The sequence below is a fragment of the Micrasema longulum genome, unplaced genomic scaffold (assembly GCF_059751315.1).
Source record: "Micrasema longulum isolate JH-2025_06_02 unplaced genomic scaffold, ASM5975131v1 h1tg001360l, whole genome shotgun sequence".
In the NCBI taxonomy this organism is placed as follows: Eukaryota; Metazoa; Arthropoda; class Insecta; order Trichoptera; family Brachycentridae; genus Micrasema; species Micrasema longulum.
The window spans coordinates 14708-34365 of record NW_028278546.1 but is presented as its reverse complement, the minus strand read 5'-3'; the positions used below and the strand labels follow the sequence as shown (position 1 = coordinate 34365).

General features: G+C 32.6%; 1 protein-coding gene across 1 annotated transcript; it reads left to right on the top strand.

Moving 5' to 3' along the window:
• Positions 1-5434: 5434 nt before the first annotated feature.
• LOC148275687 (uncharacterized) lies at positions 5435-18418 on the top strand. The gene is made up of 8 exons (XM_088235347.1): positions 5435-5718; positions 6133-6944; positions 7228-7290; positions 8629-8754; positions 11422-11542; positions 13563-13811; positions 14416-14846; positions 16193-18418. The coding sequence occupies exons 1-8, from the start codon at positions 5581-5583 to the stop codon at positions 17463-17465; spliced, it is 3213 nt and encodes a 1070-aa protein (XP_088091473.1). The 5' UTR covers positions 5435-5580; the 3' UTR covers positions 17466-18418.
• Positions 18419-19658: the final 1240 nt, after the last annotated feature.

The following is a 19658-nucleotide window of genomic DNA, read 5'->3' as shown; positions in this document are numbered from 1 at the left end:
TAATTGTTTAGTTGGTTCAAAAAGTTATTTTGTTGCTGTTAGATAGGGAAGGTCATATACTAACTTTAATATTTTATTTTGCTGTCTTTGTAGTCTGTTTATGTCATTTTGATATCCTGTTCCCCATAGTAGTTGCATATAACATATTTTAGTTTTTACATATGCTTCATACATTATTTTTTTTCCTTTATTGGAACAAAGTTTTTGATTTTAAAAAATAGACTCTATAAAGTTGCCACTTTGCTAATTAAATTGTTAAAATGAATTGTCCATGTCAATTGTCTGTCTATTGTTAGTCCTAAGTATTTAACATGTTCAAAAGCGTGTATGTATCAAAAGTATCTATATGTATCAAAAGCGCTAATCCAGCGTGTTAAAGATAAAATCAAATTTACTATTTGGTCTTACTTTTTTAATTGTTCTTTTGTACCTTGTATTTATATAAAGACTGTGTGATTTCCTTAATAAATAAATAAATTACTATAGTTATGTCTACCCCGTTGACGGTCAGCGATTCTGAAGCGTACGCTCCCATTCGCTTTCCAATTTGTACCGTGTCTTACAGTCTTACATAATATCATAGTAAGACTTTATCTTGTAAATAATAAGAAGGCAATTAATTAAAATCATATATCGCCTGGCGCCTGTCGAATTTGTACAAACTTGTTTAGGGCGACAAATCACATGTGAAATTAATCGAATAATTCGGCCGAATATGCGGTTCGGTAAATGCGAAATCAAATAAAGTTCGTATTCGGTTCGGCTTATAATACCCGTAATCGGCGCATTTCTAAAAAAAACAAATGATAATGTCACACAGCGTGCAAAGTTACCACTTAGTCAATCATAAGGAGTCAAGCCTTGCACTGCAAATGCCATAGCTTCTTCTGTATTTTTTCATAATTATAATAATTTAATCTATGTCGAGTCTTGCACGTTCACTTACCATGTTTGAGGTCCCATATTCTATTCCTGGCACGGTCGACATGCATTACCCTATGCACCATTAAGTACCAACAAAAGTTTGAAAGATGAGTAAAAATATATTTATAACAGTAATACTGTAGCTTATTAAACACATCGTTTTACACGTTTCTCATCAGAATTATTTTGTAGATTTAAAATTAATTAACATTTTTTGCCATTATTTGAAAATTATCTAAACATTTTTATTACAGATTGTTTAGGGGTTATTTGGCATTGTTATTCCAAGAGGTAAAAAAATTAGTACAAATATAAATAAAATATTTTTGTAACCAAATAAAATATATAAATAATGTTTTGAGTATGTCCAAATGTTTCCCGACAGGCCGGATTTCCTCCCTAGGGAGTTATTCAAATCTAAATTTGTTGCAACAGAGAGAGAAAACATTTTTGAGAAGGGAATATGGAAGTCTAGGCATTTACAGGACCTATTGATCTGACATTGGCTGGTTTAAGTGGCCAATTTACACATTGTGTAACATTCGTTTAAGACTGATGTTTTCTGAAAGAAAAAGAAGAATATCCAGATCTGACAAGGGAAGCTTTGAAACGATTAGTGGTATTCGTCACATCCTAACTATGTAAACTATCGTTCTCGTTTATAGTAGATAGACATAAAAATAAAAATAGACTCCAAATTGAAAATAAGTTAGTTATTTCGGTCTAAAAAATAGAACCATCATCAAATAAATTGATCAAAAATGGACACCCGTAGCTTTCTCATTAAAATTATTACATTTTTACTGCAGTACATGACCTAAAACTCCTACTTTTTACTTTAACCTTGCTTGTTACGGCGACCCCTCAAGCGCGGCTTTGCGACCTTCCTGGGTGTCACGACCCACAGGTTGAAAAGCACTGGTTTACGGATCATAATATATAATGTCAACATTAGCTTAACTCTCAAAAGACTGTGCTACAAAATCATTTTACATGCAGTGATAAAACATTGCGTTACCGCAAGCAAAAGACAAAATATTCTGAAGTTCAGACATTAGAAAAAAACCATAGAGATAAACTATTAAATAATTACTTTCCTGTACTTTATCAAAAAATATTATACAATTAAGGCTTGTTATAGCAGAATAAATTCAAAATCATAAATACGCCAGTAATACAATTAACGTGCACTCCCGCTAACTGCCAAAAACTGACTGATTGTACATATTTCTTCTTTTGTTCTTGTCACTATCACACAAACGCCGGCCACAGAACAGCGTATCTGTCTTCTTTGTTGCGAGTTCTATTCTCTTGCTCCTTTTTATACAGTAAAATAGATAACTTGTGGTATTGGCATCACTTTCATTCGTATAATTATTCTTCGCAAACAATTACTTACTACTTTATACATTGTACTTTCTTAGTCCGGTTTAAAAATGTGCATTTGAAGGACACAAAAAATACAACTTCAACATTTAAATAAATAAGAGAGATATAATTAGTCTTTTGTATCGTCAGACTCATGTTACATCATATTCACGCAAGAGTTTATAAAAAAATACTCAATTAAAACACACCATTTTTATATATTGTTTCATGCATTTTCTAGAAACTTCGCTGTGCAATTTAAGCTCTATTTTTTACCGCGTGTAAGAAAACATTTTTTATACCCAATTTCCCGTAGCACTGAACTTCCTAATTCAAAAATAAAACAGACGTTACTGAACAGAATGTGAATTTTCAATAGAAAAGGTAAAAATATCAGTCTGTACGATAATAAATCTCGTGGATTATGCAATAAATACTCTTTTGTATCTTTATCTGCGTGTTTACTGTTGGTTTCCTTCATCGACTAGAAATTTATTTTCCCAATATATTGGACAATAAAGATACCCTTTGGTAACACAACTCAATAACAGATGGTGCTGTTGCACAGAACGTTCTTTATTTGAAAGAGTTTCCACATGAGAACATTATTTTATCGGACGGTTACGTAAATTTCCATCGGAAATGTGTTCACTAAAATAGAAATAAAATATTCACGTATTTTTAGTTGTTATACAATACAAGGATATTGTAAATAATTGATAGTGAGTTTTCTTAAAGCCAATCTTCGAGATTGGCTTATGAGAGCCCTAATAGATTGGCATTAATGATATATATATATATATATATAATACAGTGGATTAACTTAACCTTAACAATCTTAGAATCTATTTAAATGTACAATGGATATAGTCAGGGCATGATCTAGGCAGACATGGAAAGTGTGTCATCTCAAGTCAGGATAACACCTCTTGCTTCTTGAATGCATCCCTTTGCTGTAGGAACACATCGACAAACCGAAAAGAATCCAACATTGCCTCGGTTTTAAAATTTCCCACACACGACAGCATTGGTACGCAAGTTACGGTGAGCTACATTGAACATTACGGTTAAAATCTGAGCAAGGATATCATAGACATTTATAAAGTTAAATATTATTTTGTGTAAGAATATTAAACTAGCCAAAATCCTTCTGAACTCAATACTGAAAATTTGAAAGTATTCCAGACGATCATAATAGTTAATTATAAAAGTATTTAATCCATTTCTAAATAATAACGATTTTTCGTTATTTTTATTGAAAACCTTAGTCAAAAACACTTTTTTTGTACTTTGTACAGTTCTGTTTTAAATGTTGAGTAGACAGTGTTAATATTTATTTGTTTATTTTATTTGGAATTTTTACAGCTATTACATGAAAAAATAAGTAGAAATATAAACCCACTGTAAATCTAATAATACATAGTATATTAGAAAAAGAGTTTACGTAATTGTATGTGTGTGACGTTTGTATTCATGTGCATGTGCGTGTGTGAATGAATGAGGGAGAGGGTGCGTGTGTGTGGGTGCGTAAGCATATAAAAAAATTAATCATTCAAAACTTATAATTATATTGAAAAGTGTACAAGAAAGAGCTTGGTTGGAAGTTTGATTATAAAAAAATAAAATAAAATAACCTATCCGGTCCAATTTTACTATCCGGCCGGATACCGGATAGTAGCTGAATAGTTAGTAAGTTATTTAATTTGTGATAATTTAGTCTAAATTTGCCAAGTGTAAAACATGTAGGTTTTTTTGTGCATGTATTAATTTCTCGTATTATTATTTTTTTAAATACTCTTACAATATGATGACATATAAATGGCAGAAATTCTGTGAGTAAATAGTTATCCAGTAGATGCCTAATATTCATTTGACAGGAAAAATTTCATCAAATCACTTAATTTATGAATATTGGCCGTGTTTGGGAAAAATGAAATAACCGTCATTATGTGAAAAATTGCTTTTTTTTCATAAAAACGTCCGTTAGTGTTTAGTATACACTCTAGAAAAAAAAATTATAAAAAAAATTAATTTAATCAAAAATGATTTAGTGAATTTATTTATTCAAAGACATTGCGTGAAAAAAATAAAGCGCAGGGGGGGGGAAATAGCCAAAGCCGTTATGATTATTTAATTAATAAACTTATAAACCACATTGATATGTTACTTATTGATCGATAAGTGATCATTAAAAATATAATCAACATATTTTAACTCGTTTTTACTTTATTACTTTATTAACTTTAAGAAAAATTCGAATACCGGTGTCACTATGAAAAATAAGTATAACCGTATATTTTTTCATCAATAGTCATAAATATATTGGAAGTACATAATATGCACTTGATTGTATTAAGAAAAATAGATAAGTGAATTCTTCACTGACTGGGAGTAAATTGATTGGACATGATCAATTTGCCAAAATTATTACAAAACTTTTTAAAAGCATTAAAATTATTTTTGTAAGCCACCAGATCTGTATATCTGACGGGACCGATAACAGGGCCATCGATAGTAGCGAGAAAAACCATTCAGTAATCTTAGAAAGGGGGAAAGAAACAAGACCACAGGATGTGTTCAAAAAAATAATTGTAATATCCGCAGCATCACAAAAAGGAATCGACATTGTTGAAATTTACCATGACTTGATAAATACTGTGTATCCCAATAATTAAGGATAACACAAAAAGATTTTAAGCGCTGGCGGATTATACCAAGGTAGATAAAAATAGTAAAAAGGTTATTATGATACACTGATGAAGATAGCTATTGTAATTGCATTGTACATGTACCTAAAAAATGAATAAGATGTCGTTTTTTTGCTTTTGTCACATATTATTGATTGAAAATGTTCAACTTAAACATTTTGTAAAAAGAACTGCAAGAGAAATTAATAATTTGATTGCTTAAAAATGGGCGTCAGTGACCCCATTGCGTGATTGTGCAGCAAATATCATGCGGCTCATTTGCTTATTTGTACATTCCAGTAATAATGCACAGAGTTCATCAACATGTATGACTTGTCTCAATATTTCATTAAATAAATCCTGATTACTGATGCAATGCAATAGCCCCGAAAAAATATATTGCCTTTGGTGGCCAAACCGAAGTCCAGTGATCGATTCTTTATGGCCATGATTTAATCTGTGATTTGTCTATTAAGTGATGTTGTCGTTTTGTCTATGGTGTGTTTTTGTCACAGAGGGGAGCTAAAATGACGGGCGGCGATGTTAATCTAAAGGAATAGTTGCATAAATGTTAAATTGATTTGAATTATTTCTACTCAAAATGAACAATAACGCAACGAATGGTCTTATCAACATTATACCAAACAACTACATGGTTGATGTTTCGACCATCAATTCCTTGGATAATACTCAAAATAGCGACTTTGCTATGAATAACGGTGAAATAGTCTTATTTCAGGTTAGTTATTTCCCTCTATTTTTTTATTTCTCTACTTTTAACATTTCCTTCCTTAAAATGTAAATTTTACGTCGTCATATTAAATTCCAGTTTATTTCATGATAATTTAAATTTATTTTTCATTTTTATGCTCTCTTCGCGACTATCGTATTTTAGGTTATTGTGACATCTCGTAATGTACACCTTAACCAGTAAACAACCATTTTCTTGCTTAATAAAGAAATTGTCGTTTAGTTTACAAGTTTGATCAAATCTTATAATCCACTTACGACTCAAATTTTCTAACGACCGATGTTTTACGAAATACAAGCATGCCTATTTTTTAAGTTTATTAGCATTTTTGTTATTTAGTTCATATTATTTTAAACACTGGCATTTGTTGAAGTAAATTAAATAAAATGTATCCAATTTCAGTCGAGTGATGGTGCCCTTCACACAATTTCGCTAACTCCCGAACAAATAACCAAGTTAGGATTGCAAGTGCAATACCCGACTTCTTTATCTAATATCGAGGAGTTAAATCTGAATGCTGCAGAAACCCAAGAACCTGATAACATTATGATTGAAGCACCCATTATCGAGACTAATGAAATTTTACCCCAGAGAATTGTCTATAATGAACCGGCGGTGGAAGTGCCGCTTGAGTCTGCTCCTCTTCACAGGATTGTACGAGTTTCGGAATTAGCCACCAGAGGCCGAGGGTTTCAACTTATCACGGACCACTTCGGGAAGGAGACGCAACCGAAGATAGCTGAAAACTCGCTCATCAGACCTCGCCCAAATCCCTCGCAGAGAAACAACGGCAACATAAACAAAACTAACGTATTTATCCCGAGTATTTCCACAGCTAATGGCAGCAATGGAAACGATCCGGATTCTGTTTTCACGGGAAAATTTATTCTCACTCACAATGATATCGGTTCATTCAAACCCGATCTTAAAAGTGGATTAAGTAATCCAAAAAGCATTCTTTTGCCTAAAAAGCAAGATAATAAATTCTGCTTAAAGACAGCGAAGCTTGTATCTGTGCAGAGCAAACCGACAATAACCACAACGGGGACCCAAAAGACCCCTACTAGAAATATCAAACGTGGAATACAATTAAAAGCAATCACTCCGCAACTTAAAAAGACTTTGAATATTAAACTTCCACTTACTCCAATACCTACTGTGCCAAAACCACCGAGAAAAATATTTATTCCGGAAGATCCTAATCATTTGTTGGGGTTAGTATTTATCTTCACTTGAGCACAATAGTTAATGATGCTTTTAGATGTCTGTTTGTATGTAAGGTAGATTCAAAATAATATGAGAAAAATATAAAAAAAGTATTTACATACTAGCTAACTGCAAATAAGCAGTTCAGTAGGACTGAAATATATATTATTTTTTATGTACACATAATAAGTACAAACATATGACTTTGAAAATGAAAATTTTATTTCAATATTTCCAGCAGCTTGCATTGACAATTATTATTAAGTATATTTAATATGTTGATATTTCTAGATGGAATTCTACGCAACCACATCAAACTGTCCATGTTTTGCAAACTGGAGATCAATATCAAAGGTAATTTAAACTGTTTACATTGAAATTTGTTTACATTTTTATTTATGAGTTATTTTAATTCATCTGTATTATTTTATTACTAAACATATTTTCATTTTATTTCAATATTTCGTTGCCGTTCAGGCAAAAGTCACTAACCGAAAATATATCATTTCGGAATGGCAATTTGAAAGTTTGGAGACCTAGAAAAAACTAGATTTTTGTGTTTTGGAGGTTTTATGTACACAATATCTTTGATAAATTCCATTGATATGTGTTTGCCATTTTTTTAATGGACTAAGTCGGTTAATAAAAAAAAAACTTTTTCTTTTTGATACATTAAAAAAATATCTGTAAGGTTTTTAAAGGGGAAGGTAGCTAAAATTTAATTAAGTGACTTTTGCTTGTTTAAAATCTCGACAATGTATGCCATAAGAGTTGGTGAAAGGAAGGAAATATTTGAAATAATTAGTATAATATTGTAGTTAAAAATATTTTTTTATATGAAGAAATATTTTTTAACGTGTTTTAATATAGTCACATAAAGTAATATAAAGTGACATAAGAAAAAACATGTAATTATGATTAACGCAACTTTTATCTAACTATGTTCCCTTAGTAACGTTTGCCTCTTAAAGAACATAATTCTACACTTTGAATGGCATATTTAACTTAATTATGAATGGCGACAATATATTATTTGTGTTCCGGTAATTCTTTTAGTATTTCATTCAGATCTCAACTCAAATCTCACTTCTTAAGATTATCATTCCTCAATTTGAAATCAGAAAATATATGTCACTTTAGCTTAGTTAGAATGTAAGTTTAAGTATACAATTTTAAAGCGCCCTTGAGGTGATTTTTTACAAAAAAGGCACTTTATAAATCAGCCAAATATTATTAAATATTATTATTTTTATTTCAAAAATATTGCGCTGATATTAAATGTGTTGACTCAATCTATCTTCATCATCGGCGGCCTCCGTGGTGTAGTGGTCAAGACGCTTGAGTCACGCACGGATGGTTCCGGGTTCGATTCCCGGTGAGAACACAAAAATTAAAATGTGATTTTTCTCAAGCCTGGTTGTTTTGTAATGTAATTCACTATGGGCTAAACTATGGGCAAACATTTCTCCACTCGATTTCCTTCTTCAGGACTTATACCTGAGAGTAGCCATCGAATCGAAATTCCAGGTTTCTGGTTGGATTTAACACACAAAACTGTATTCTTCAAAAGAGAGCATGGACACGGACACTCTTATCTTCACATGAGTTAAAATATTATAAGATTGATTTTTTTCTTAGTAGAACCGTGAAAAGTGAAGTATCAAGATATTTTTCTTACTATGTTATTTTCAGTGTGGAAAGGCTTAATGGAGAGCAGTTACGAGTAGTTACCGATGCACTGAGCAATGTTGTAGCGAGACCAGAGAATAAAGGAAATGTCCTGTATGACCCATCTTCCAAAACAAGAATAGTGTACAGGTATATAACTTTTATCCTATTCAAAATGTACATATGAAGTGAAACCTCGTGTTTACATTCCTCAATTTTATGTTTTCCTACTTTTTACTCCAAAATGTTCATATCCTATTTTTCTTCATATATTCTCATACAAATATTAACCTTAACGAACAATTTTCATCACCCCAGTTCTACATTTAAAAATTTTAGAAATTCATCTGATGTGTCAAAATTGATGAAGTTGTGATACTGCGAGATACCGGGATGGGAATGAAAGCGGGTAAACAACTCATAAAGGGCAAATTATGGTCTTAAACTAAATTCGAAGCAGGTGCAGTGTAATTGACCTTTTATTTTAGGCCCTTAAGCGTTATTTTTCATTTGAACAAAAACGCCATAATCTCATGTTACTAAATTATTATGACACGCAGTTGACACACATTTAGAAACAATTAAGTCTTTGTATCAATAAATTACATTGCAGAAAGCTTGCAAATGTAGCAATAGAAATATTAAAAACTTATTTATTTATTTATCAAAAGCATACTAAAATTAACATATAAATTATCAAGTCCTACTGAACTGCATAAAAGGCAGTTCGTCAGCAGGTGCTTATAGTTAAGTTCTAATATATATACATAATCTTATGTCTTAAATTCTATAAACATAAAAACTCTTATAACTATGGAAAAAAATAAAAATATGTACATCGAAAATAAAAACATAATGTGAAAAGAAGATGGTATAAAGACTTGTCATAAAAGTATGAAACCCGTTTTCATGATAGTTGAAATTGCAGTGATTTCAAGTGATCCCATAGTATAAAAAGTTATACCATATAAAATAAATTGCCCCACATTTAGGGGAAATATCTTTGTATTTCAGACATTCAATTTTTTATTTATGTCTCAATTTTTTTTCTATTTTGGTTTATAAAATTATTTGTTTCGAAAACATATTTGTAGGGTCCATAGTCTGTAGCCGATGACACACACGTGTTAAATTAGTTCACCTGAAGTAGACTAATGACCGACGATGCAATGTCATCATTTTCTATCAAATCCAGTACAACTTGTATTACAACTCTAGCAATATTGCACATAAAGACGGGATCGTCACCCTGCAGTACTTTCACATCGTCCCTACCATGAAGAAATGAAGTACAAAGGAATATGGTCTATAAAGAGACCACAGGACGCAGCCAACGTCAGTCAGCCCGTTCAGTTAGACAGCCCACCATGTTCAGTTCACGTCAGACCAGCTCGACGAAATCACACAGTTCCAGCATGTAGTTCAAGTGCAGTTACTTCAACTCATCATCGACGTAACACTCGTCCGACATAATTCATTATTTATTCGGCGTGTAATAAATACGCATCAAACAGCAACCTCGTGTCTTCTCTGCCAATCTCTAACTGGGGTAGAAACTCCAACTAACACCCAGCAACCTAAATCCTACATCTTATATATACATAATATATATAATTCCTCTGTACGTGTGATGTCACTGAACTCATCCTAAACGGCTTAACCGATTTACGTGCGGTTTTCAGAGAAATATAGATCTTTGCGCTGTGCGATTTTGTAGATATTAAAATCTTCAATCTAATTAGTAAATAAGAAGGAAGGAGCATAAATGTTTTATTCGTCGATTTATCAGGGTTGCATTCGAGGAGAATGCATTTGCAAAAAAATGGAAAGATGTTATTTTTTGTCTATAAAAAAAGATTGTTTTTGAATGTTTACAAAAAGCATTTTTTTTTGTGGATCGCAATCAGATTCTTTCTTTAAATTCCTTATAACTTCTACCCATTTATTTACTTTTACTAGATTTTTAGTAACACCAAAATAATATTAAATTCAATGCATTTTTCAATATCGTATTTTTAAATAAGTACACCTCTCTGTTGGTGAGAAGACCAGAGTTTGACGTTTGCAAAAAGAATGCCATATTTGAAAAAATATTTATTTTATGTTTTGAAATTCAACCATAAACAAGTACCTAGGTACCTACTTAAATTCAATATAATATAACAATTTTTAGTTTTGGAATTTAATCACATTGAATTAATCGGGTTGTGGTCCTGTGGCTAGTGTCTCGGACTCACGGACCGAAGGTCCGTGGTTCGAATCTTACTCTACCCCAACTTGATTCCCATTTTCTAATAGTGAGTTATTTACAACTCGTTGAAAATGGCCCTCAAATTAAATATTTGGGTAAATCATAAGAACGCAAATATTTCTGTTTTTATTAAAATAAATAAAAAAAATAATAAAAAGTACCTACTTAAACAGATTAGAGATTTTTTAAATTATTAAAATATTGTTTGTCAGAATACAAAATATAATATTTTTAGCGAAATCATTGAAAATATGCAAAAATATTCTACATCCCAATTAAGCCAGTTATTACAACCACATTTCTTCTGGCGGTATATTTACAATAGTCTAGAACATTTTTATATCCAATTTCCCATAGTACAGAACTTCCTCATTCCACCCCCACTCGACGGGGTTAACGAATGACATCAAAGTGACGTGATGATAACGGCGAACTCGTTTTGATTGATAACTTGTTTTTTTTACATTGATAGTTTCATAATTAGAATTGTAAAACCCTGCTCTAAATATTAAGTAAGTTTTCAACATTTTTACCGATTTATGAAAATACCCTATTGTTGATTGCAGGGTCGTCTATCCCGAGGACTTGGACCTTTATGGTACTGGGTTACCCGGCGAAGAAAATAAAAAACCAAAGAAGGACAAAAAACCTAAACCAGCACCACCACCCATACCACAAACTCCTCAGGTATGTAGAAGGGCAAAAATCTGCAAAACCATTACAATTTCCCCGTCCGCACTCCGTGGTCTAAAGGCACTGCATCGGTACACCAAATGCAATGTTTCTTGATCATCTGTTATGTGAAGGTAAGGTGATTAGTCATTTGCTTCAATTATACAATAGGTCGTTAAGCCGTTTGATAAGGTGTCACAACGTAAATAAATTCCTATACCTGTCTCCTTTTCTCTCGCCAACTTGAATCCTGTCTCTTTCGCACCTGTATAAAGTTCCAAAAACTATTCACCAAAAGATGGCGGTGCGTAAGCTGGTTCTCGACAGTAGGTATATAAATTTATTTTTGTCACAGCGCAAAATTAGAATAAATAGGAAAGGAGTTGGGATGGACTGACCTTTTGTAGATTTTTGGTTCCTCTGGAAAGCCGCAGCAAAACTCCACACTGATGGTCTCTTCTTTGTCACATAAATTTAGTTTAAGTTTATTATTAATTGTATTTTTATTTTTACGCGATGCGGTATACCGAAATCGATTTGGCGATTTACGTGTAAGTTAGTCGAGTTTCAATCAAACCCTTACCCCAGGTGACAAAATAATAAACTAAATAGTTTTTGGAACTTTATACAAGTGCGAAAGGGACAGGATTTAAGTTGGCGAGACATACATACGCTGTGACACCTTATCAAACGGCTTAACCACGAGGGAGACTTATCTCCACTCAATTGTCTTTTTATTAGCTATTTATTGGAAAACACTTATCCAGGATTCTGGTATTCTTTATTCCATCCGGACACAGGAAATATTTTCTTCCCAAGATAATAACTTAATGTTTTTCTTTAATGATATAAATAACATTACCCAGCATTTATTTTCAAACTACAGATAGTAAAATGTTGCATAATGAAGTATGAATTAAAAAAAATATTATTTTTAGTAAAAAAATATTTTTAAAGTGCAGCAAATTTTACAATGATGTACTAAACTATATTTTACCCTTAAAAAAACAGATATTACTAACTGAATACAGATCAACCTTCTATAAAATGTAGAAACTCTTGTGCAACCGAGATCTGAGTCTAAACACAAGATGGACACCAATAAAAGCCTATATATTGCCAGTGTTGCTGTATGAAGTGCAGGGTTGAACTTTCTGTTGAAAGTCTGAACGATGAACGAAATTGAGACCTTCAAACTATGGTTGTCCAGAAGAATGCTGCGAATCTCATGTACTGATTGTGTCTCAAATGAAACTCTTTTAAGCATAATAAATAAAGAGTGGAGGTTCCTAACCACTGTCAAAAGAAGAAAAGCCTCATGCATTGGTTACATCGGCGGCCTCCGTGGTGTAGTGGTCAAGGCGCTTGACTCACACACTAATGGTTCCAAGTTCAATTCCCGGTGAGAACACAAAAATTAAAATGTGATTTTTCTCAAGCCTGGGTGTTCTGTGATGTAATTCACCACCGTAATTGGGCCTCCTGGCCTGTTGTGGTGCAAAAATAAATAAATTTAAAAATTTTAAAAATACATATTTCGCCATGAGAAGTATGTCCTTCTCCAACTTATTTCAGAAGAAAAGATAGAGGGCAGGCGTGCTGGATGCAGCAGCACTGATGAAACTGGCTCAGGATCGTGAAAAGTTCAGAATTATAGTCTCCAACCTGTGGTAGGAGCGGCAAAGAAAGAAGAAATGAATACGTATTCATTATTTTATTTATTCAAGGAGTAGGCATAGATAATTAATTAATAACAATTAAATAAAATTATTTCAAGTTAATATGACTTGTGTCTAAATATTAGCTTTATCGAATCATGCTTTGTCTTTAAACTTTTATTTTGAGCATTCTTATTTGTATGATCACTTTTCCACTATGCATTTAAGAAACTGCTTTCTGCCTATTTTCACCCAGATTTACTACTTCTATGCCCCAATTGCTTGTTTTATGTTCTGCCAATTTTACCATCAATTGCAAAACTGAACATTGAATGTTACAAAGCTAATGGTATTCTTATTATCTCTGCAATATTAAGGTGACGAGAAGTGGCCGTCTCGTGCGCTTGCCTCGCCATATGACCATGGACTATGAAAGGCCGGAAGATGATGGGGAGCTGGTGAGAGAAGAAGAGGGAAGCAGCTCCGTCTCCGACCCTCCCAATGGTTCAGCACTCGGGAGAGAGGGAGAGGAGACTCCAGACAGGCGGCGAAGGCAGGGATACGGAGTACCCTACGTTCCCGTATCTACGCATAAGAGGAGATTTACATGTCCTCTGTGCCGAAAGGTACTTAATCAATAATTCATGCTGTTTTCTTTAAATAAGTATATCCTTGATTTAACAAGGCCATTTACACATGAACAAAAATAATATTGTTTCGTCCCAATACTTATAAATTATTTATTCCATGTTTTCTTACACGTGATAAAAATTAGAGCATTTATTTGTACGAAAAAGTTTGTCAAAAACGTATAAAACAATTTATAAAAATGAACTACTTTGAATGACGTCACAAGTTCTTCTGAATTAACAAATGATAGTGTTGTGAAAGATTTCTGGTTTACAGGAAGCCAATTTACCAATCAGCAGAACTCACCATAGAGAACTTGTGAGGTCACGGGTGGAGTAATTTCAAAATATTTTTTTTTTAAATATAGCGCTGGTAATACGATACATAAAATATTTTTGGCTTAGTTAAATAGTGTTTATAACAATTAAAAAACAAAATTAGAAATATGCTCAAATAATATTTTCTTGCATTAGTTCATTTAACATCTTTGGGCAATCTTTTATATTGCTGCGTAATCATTAAGTACATTAGACTTATCTTTCACTTCATCACAACTTTAATTACTATCTTTTTTTTTCGTTACATTTATATTACTTCCAGATTTACCGCGGCGCTAACCGAATGGCCAGGCACTTCTTTATGTTTCCTGACCATGCCATTACACCAAAAGCCACCGAAATACTCGCAAAATACAAAAGCGAAAATGAAGCCAAAGAGATAAAACCAAAACTTGCCCGAAAACCAAATATACTACCTGCTGAAACACAAAATGGTATTCCCTCCCATGCAGACGGTTTGAAGCTGAAAAGTGAAGAAAGTAATGCGATCAGCCACGATTTATCATGCAAGGAAGAGAGGAGTTTGTTTACCAGTTTAGTGGGAATCTTGGAAAGGACGTCGGATGAATGCAGAGCCGCTGTCTTTGTAAGACAACTTGCAGCGTTGATAATTAAACTGCGAAGACTCATGCCTTGCCTTTTATTTGAAGACAAACGAAATTCTTCGTGTATCATCAATGAACCTGTTGGCAAGTAAGTAAATCTGTATCTACTGTAAAACCCCCGATTTATGTTTTTCAAGGGAGCAACAAAAAAAGTGTTCAACTGAGGATAACTTTAAAGTGAGGAAATGAAAAATGTATGGAAAAAATGAAATTTTGTTAAAAATATAATTATTGTACAAGATTGTACTAAATATGTCATTATTGGGGATTATGCATATTTACCAATGATTTAATTAAAAATATTTTGTATTTTTCAAGCTACTACAATGTTTTTTTTTTTATAGAATTAAAAAAAAAAATACAATTTTAAATCATTTTATCTAGGTACTAACCTTAAAAACACGAAAATAAATATTTGGATTTGCATAAAATGCATACAACGATTTTTTCCCTAAACATTAGGAAATTTTATTTATAAAGTATCACTTTTTTTAGTATGGCACCACAAAATTTCAACTGTCATTTACATCGCGGCAAAACTGTTTCGCACTTTTATGATAACTGTTTAAAGTATCTCCTTTTCACATTATGTTTATAACATCAAATAATATTTCTACTGCCAATTTTTAAACTTTCTGCATCGTAATTTATTTATATAAAAGACTGCAATGCATGTCACTGTTTAGTAAAATGTCAAAATTAGACACTTAAACAAAGTGGTTAATTACACTGCACCCATCTTGAATTTGGTTTGAGACAATAATTTACACATTTTTCTACTTACCTCGATTTTATTCTCCATTCACGCGGCGGCGCGCGGCTCGTCTTTTGACAGATCGAATGAGTTATGAAAAAAAATTGATCTAAAACCGGGTTTCTGAAAAACATAAAAAACGTTAATTGGGGGAATATTTGAATGTGAATGTATGGGAAAAAATGGGACCTAAATATTTCGGTGTAAAAAGCGGGAAAACAAGGTTTTACTGTATATATTTTGACATACCTTTACCCAAGTTATGTAGATAAATTCTAGATTTATCCTTAGTAGTACTTCAACTCGGTAGTACCTCAAAGTACTTCACAAAACAGAGATCATTAGATATCTAACAAACTGAGAAGGTAATACAAAGTTTAGATATTTACAGGACTATGTATTTAGCTGGTTTAAATTATTTCTTTTTGTATTATTTGCATACTTGAACATCTGCATTTATATTTTTGTACTATTTATTGTTAAAATAAAACAAAGATAAAATAGACAACCGGGTTTTCATTTATTTGCAATAGTATAAAATTGATTGCAATAAAAACTTGAATTATTCCATGTGCATGTAAAAGCATTACATACTTTTCGAATCTCTTCTAATATTCCTTAAGAATTATTTAAGGAAACGCCGTTAAGACCCCGAGATAATAAACCATTTCCTGTTTCAGAATGCTGGATGTTTCGCCTGGTAAATATCGCCTGAATATGGAAGCCATCAAATGCTTAGGAGAGCAAAGTGATGGCTGTACGCACATCACACGGAAACAAACTGCCTCATCTACCAGTATAAACTCATCTAACGAAGTGAACTGGATAACTAACAAGAGTGATGCGCAAAGTGAACCAACGTCACAGATGGAAGAAAGTGCCAGGAAAAACTCACTCGACAAATGGACCACAAATGTGGGCAAACGTAAATGGATACCTATAGGTTCCCAAAATAATGATGATAATGATACTTCGAGCGCAAATAATGATAACTGGCTAACTAGTAATCCTGAAAGCATGACGGATAATGCGTCATTTACACAGACAGTGAGTGATCTAAAAAGTTGGGATTCTAATTTACAAAAACAATCGAGAGTTAGCGAGAGTACTCCGGGCAGTCCGTGGAGAGCAAATATTGCCGAATTAGCAAAAATGGACATTCCGGAACAGCTTCCACCGCAACGTCACATTATAGAACCTTCCAATCAACCGATGCAGAGTGATGATAGTATATCCTTTGACTGCAGTACGAGCAAAATAGATATGCATTCCAGTTTAGTTTTCGACACGAACAACATTCATTTGAAGAATGATCTCTCCCGTAACGGGCCTTCAACGTGTGAAGAAGTAGTCGGCTCTGGAAATTACGATTTCAATGACAGCAGATTCGATATGCAAATAGATTCTGACAAATTGAACTTCACTAGCGCTCAATACAATGAAATGAAATATGGTAGGGATGCTTTACCTCCGTTTCGAAAGATAGAACCTTCGAAAAACCTGCAAATGCCCGTTGATTCGTTGAGTGATGTGAGCTCCGATGGGGAAAAACTTCACCTGCCAACTAGCAATGGCATACTTAATGAAAGTTCATACCAGATGACTTCCGAGTCCCTGGGTTTATCCATGGAAAACACTCTTTCTGCGGATGTGTGTAAAAGTGTCCCCTGTAATCCAAATGAGAATGTAACACATTGCAATGGACAATCTATGCTTAATGGTTCCAGTTTAAACATTCCCATCAGCAGAGCTGACACTCTCAGTAGAAATGAGTCAATATTATCCGTAAGCGAGTCTAGTTTAGATGGAGAAAGACTGAATTTATCTTCGAGTCAGTCTGTTCTTCATTTATTAGATCCATTGGAAACCGATTGTTTGTCCTTCACAGATTCAGAACTCAGACCAACATCGCAAATGTCTTTAGTCGACCTGTTTCCTTTCCATCACCCTTAGTAAATGTATTATTTCTTTAATTACATTAGCATCAACATTTGAAGCACTAGCTTAAGGTTTTTCTAAAACTTATGTTACAAATATGTATTACGAAAAAAAACTGTTAATTGCACCAGTTTTTAAACCATAATGTATTTCTTTATTTTTTTTATTTTATTTTATTTTTGCACCACAACAGGCCAGGAGGCCCAATTACAGCGGTGAATTACATCACAGAACACCCAGGCTTGAGAAAAATCACATTTAATTTTTGTGTTCTCACCGGGAATTGAACCCAGAACCTTCCGTCTGTGAGTCAAGCGTCTTGACCACTACACCACGGAGGCCGCCAAGGCTCATCTACTCAAACTAGCCTTTGCAAATCTATTCTTAACTTCTAAATGGGCACAAAAACACGTCGATGTGTAGTAAGTACCCGTCTGTTTTTATAAACATATTTTAAATTGTAATTCAGAAATGGATCAGAGGTCAAACCTACCCACGGAATCAACATTCTACTGTAGCACCAAAAATGGTTTTGTCAGCTGTTAGAGGTCTGTCTTGAAGACAAATAAATTGTTCCCCTAATGTCCATGCATTTTTACAAAACGTATATTATTTACTTTAAGATAAAAAAACCTTATGTATTTTTGACTACTATTCTTCATTAAAAAAATAGCTTAGAAATAAACTCAAGAAATGTTACAATACATCTGCGTTATTCTTACTGGACAATATGGTGCCAAATATTTATATAGCATAAAATCTGATAATTAGGCCCAATTTTACAAGTTTAATCAATGTTACTTCCTCGTCAGTTTTAAAAACTCAAGAGTATCCACTGGGTATTTGTATTTAAACAAGTGTTAGTTGAGCTAGTTTTATAAATGTTCCAGTATTAACACATTTCAAAGGTTACTAACTTTTTGACAATGCTTTGTAATAATTTTTGAATAAATTGTTTTTTATTCCCCTATATTTGTTTAGTAAAGGACTCCTTCGATAATGTAATTTTTATTTTGTTTTTAAGAACAATGTAATACCTATAGACGGAGTCTACGTCTACGTAGAAGGCGCACTGAAGGACTATTAAAATTGACCCGTCAATATTCACAGATATAATATATTTGTGATTACCGTTGACCCAATTTTAATCAAAACTCATCTGGAGAGCGTCACAACACACTACCGCATTCCTTCCGTACACCTTAAACTTGGCCCCCAACTATATCTACAACTCTTTTATTATGTTACAATGGCTTTTTACATATTGTTTAAATATTTTACATTTTATTTACCTTTGCCAAAGACAAAATTTTCACATCCAGTAAATATGTATCTACGTGTATACATAATTAATTTCCACATATTCTGACTGATAATGCATATTATGAAAAAATATAAATAGTTGATGTTTTAAATTATATGATCAAGATTGTACTTGTTACAACATATTTACATTACAATAATATTCTTAAATGATAAGAAAATGATAGCAGTGACTATATTATACTTTTGTATACTACATGCAGTATGATATCAAATTTTCAATTTCAAACCATATCTATGTACTATTAATTTCTAAGCAAATTCAGGCATCGGTTATTGTATCATTTTCAATATTAAATATATTCTAGTTTAACTCTTTAATCCCTGCCTATTTTCATAAAATGCTAAAAAATTCTAAGAAGACATATAACAAAAAAAAACAATAGTTTATGTTTTTATTAGGTTTTGGTAAATTGAGTTAGATTAGCAAGTTTACAAAATATCACTGTAGCTTGAAATTCTCAAGGCGAAAAAATACCTTTTCAACGTAAAAACTTAGAAGATGATGAATTTTTCTCAATCAGTAAAAAGTTCAAAACATAGGTTCTGACTACCATGATATCGAAGGTCCCGACATATACTATCGAAATTACATTTTGCGAGGTTTACAGGAGAGCAAAAACAAAGCTCGATATTTTTTTTTAAAGTAAAGAATTGCCAAACATGGACTGTCGATATATACATATGTAGTTTATTCCACACTCGGACTCTTTGGTAAATACACAATTGTTGCAAATAAGGTGGCCATCAGTCTGATAATATCCGATTGCTGTTCTTAAAAAAGAGATGCGAGTATGCACAAAGTTTATAATATTCAGAATGAGAATGTTAAATCAATATTTTGACCTTAAATGAAATGAAAATTCTTCAGTTACACATACTATC

What these genes read in the sequence shown, in the direction of transcription:
- LOC148275687 (XM_088235347.1), top strand. Translation starts at nt 5,581, where the DNA reads ATGAACAATAACGCAACGAATGGTCTTATCAACATTATACCAAACAAC. An exon ending in GTGAAATAGTCTTATTTCAG is followed by an intron (nt 5,719 to 6,132) that starts GTTAGTTATTTC and finishes ATCCAATTTCAG; the next exon opens with TCGAGTGATGGTGCCCTTCA. An exon ending in CCATACCACAAACTCCTCAG is followed by an intron (nt 11,543 to 13,562) that starts GTATGTAGAAGG and finishes TGCAATATTAAG; the next exon opens with GTGACGAGAAGTGGCCGTCT.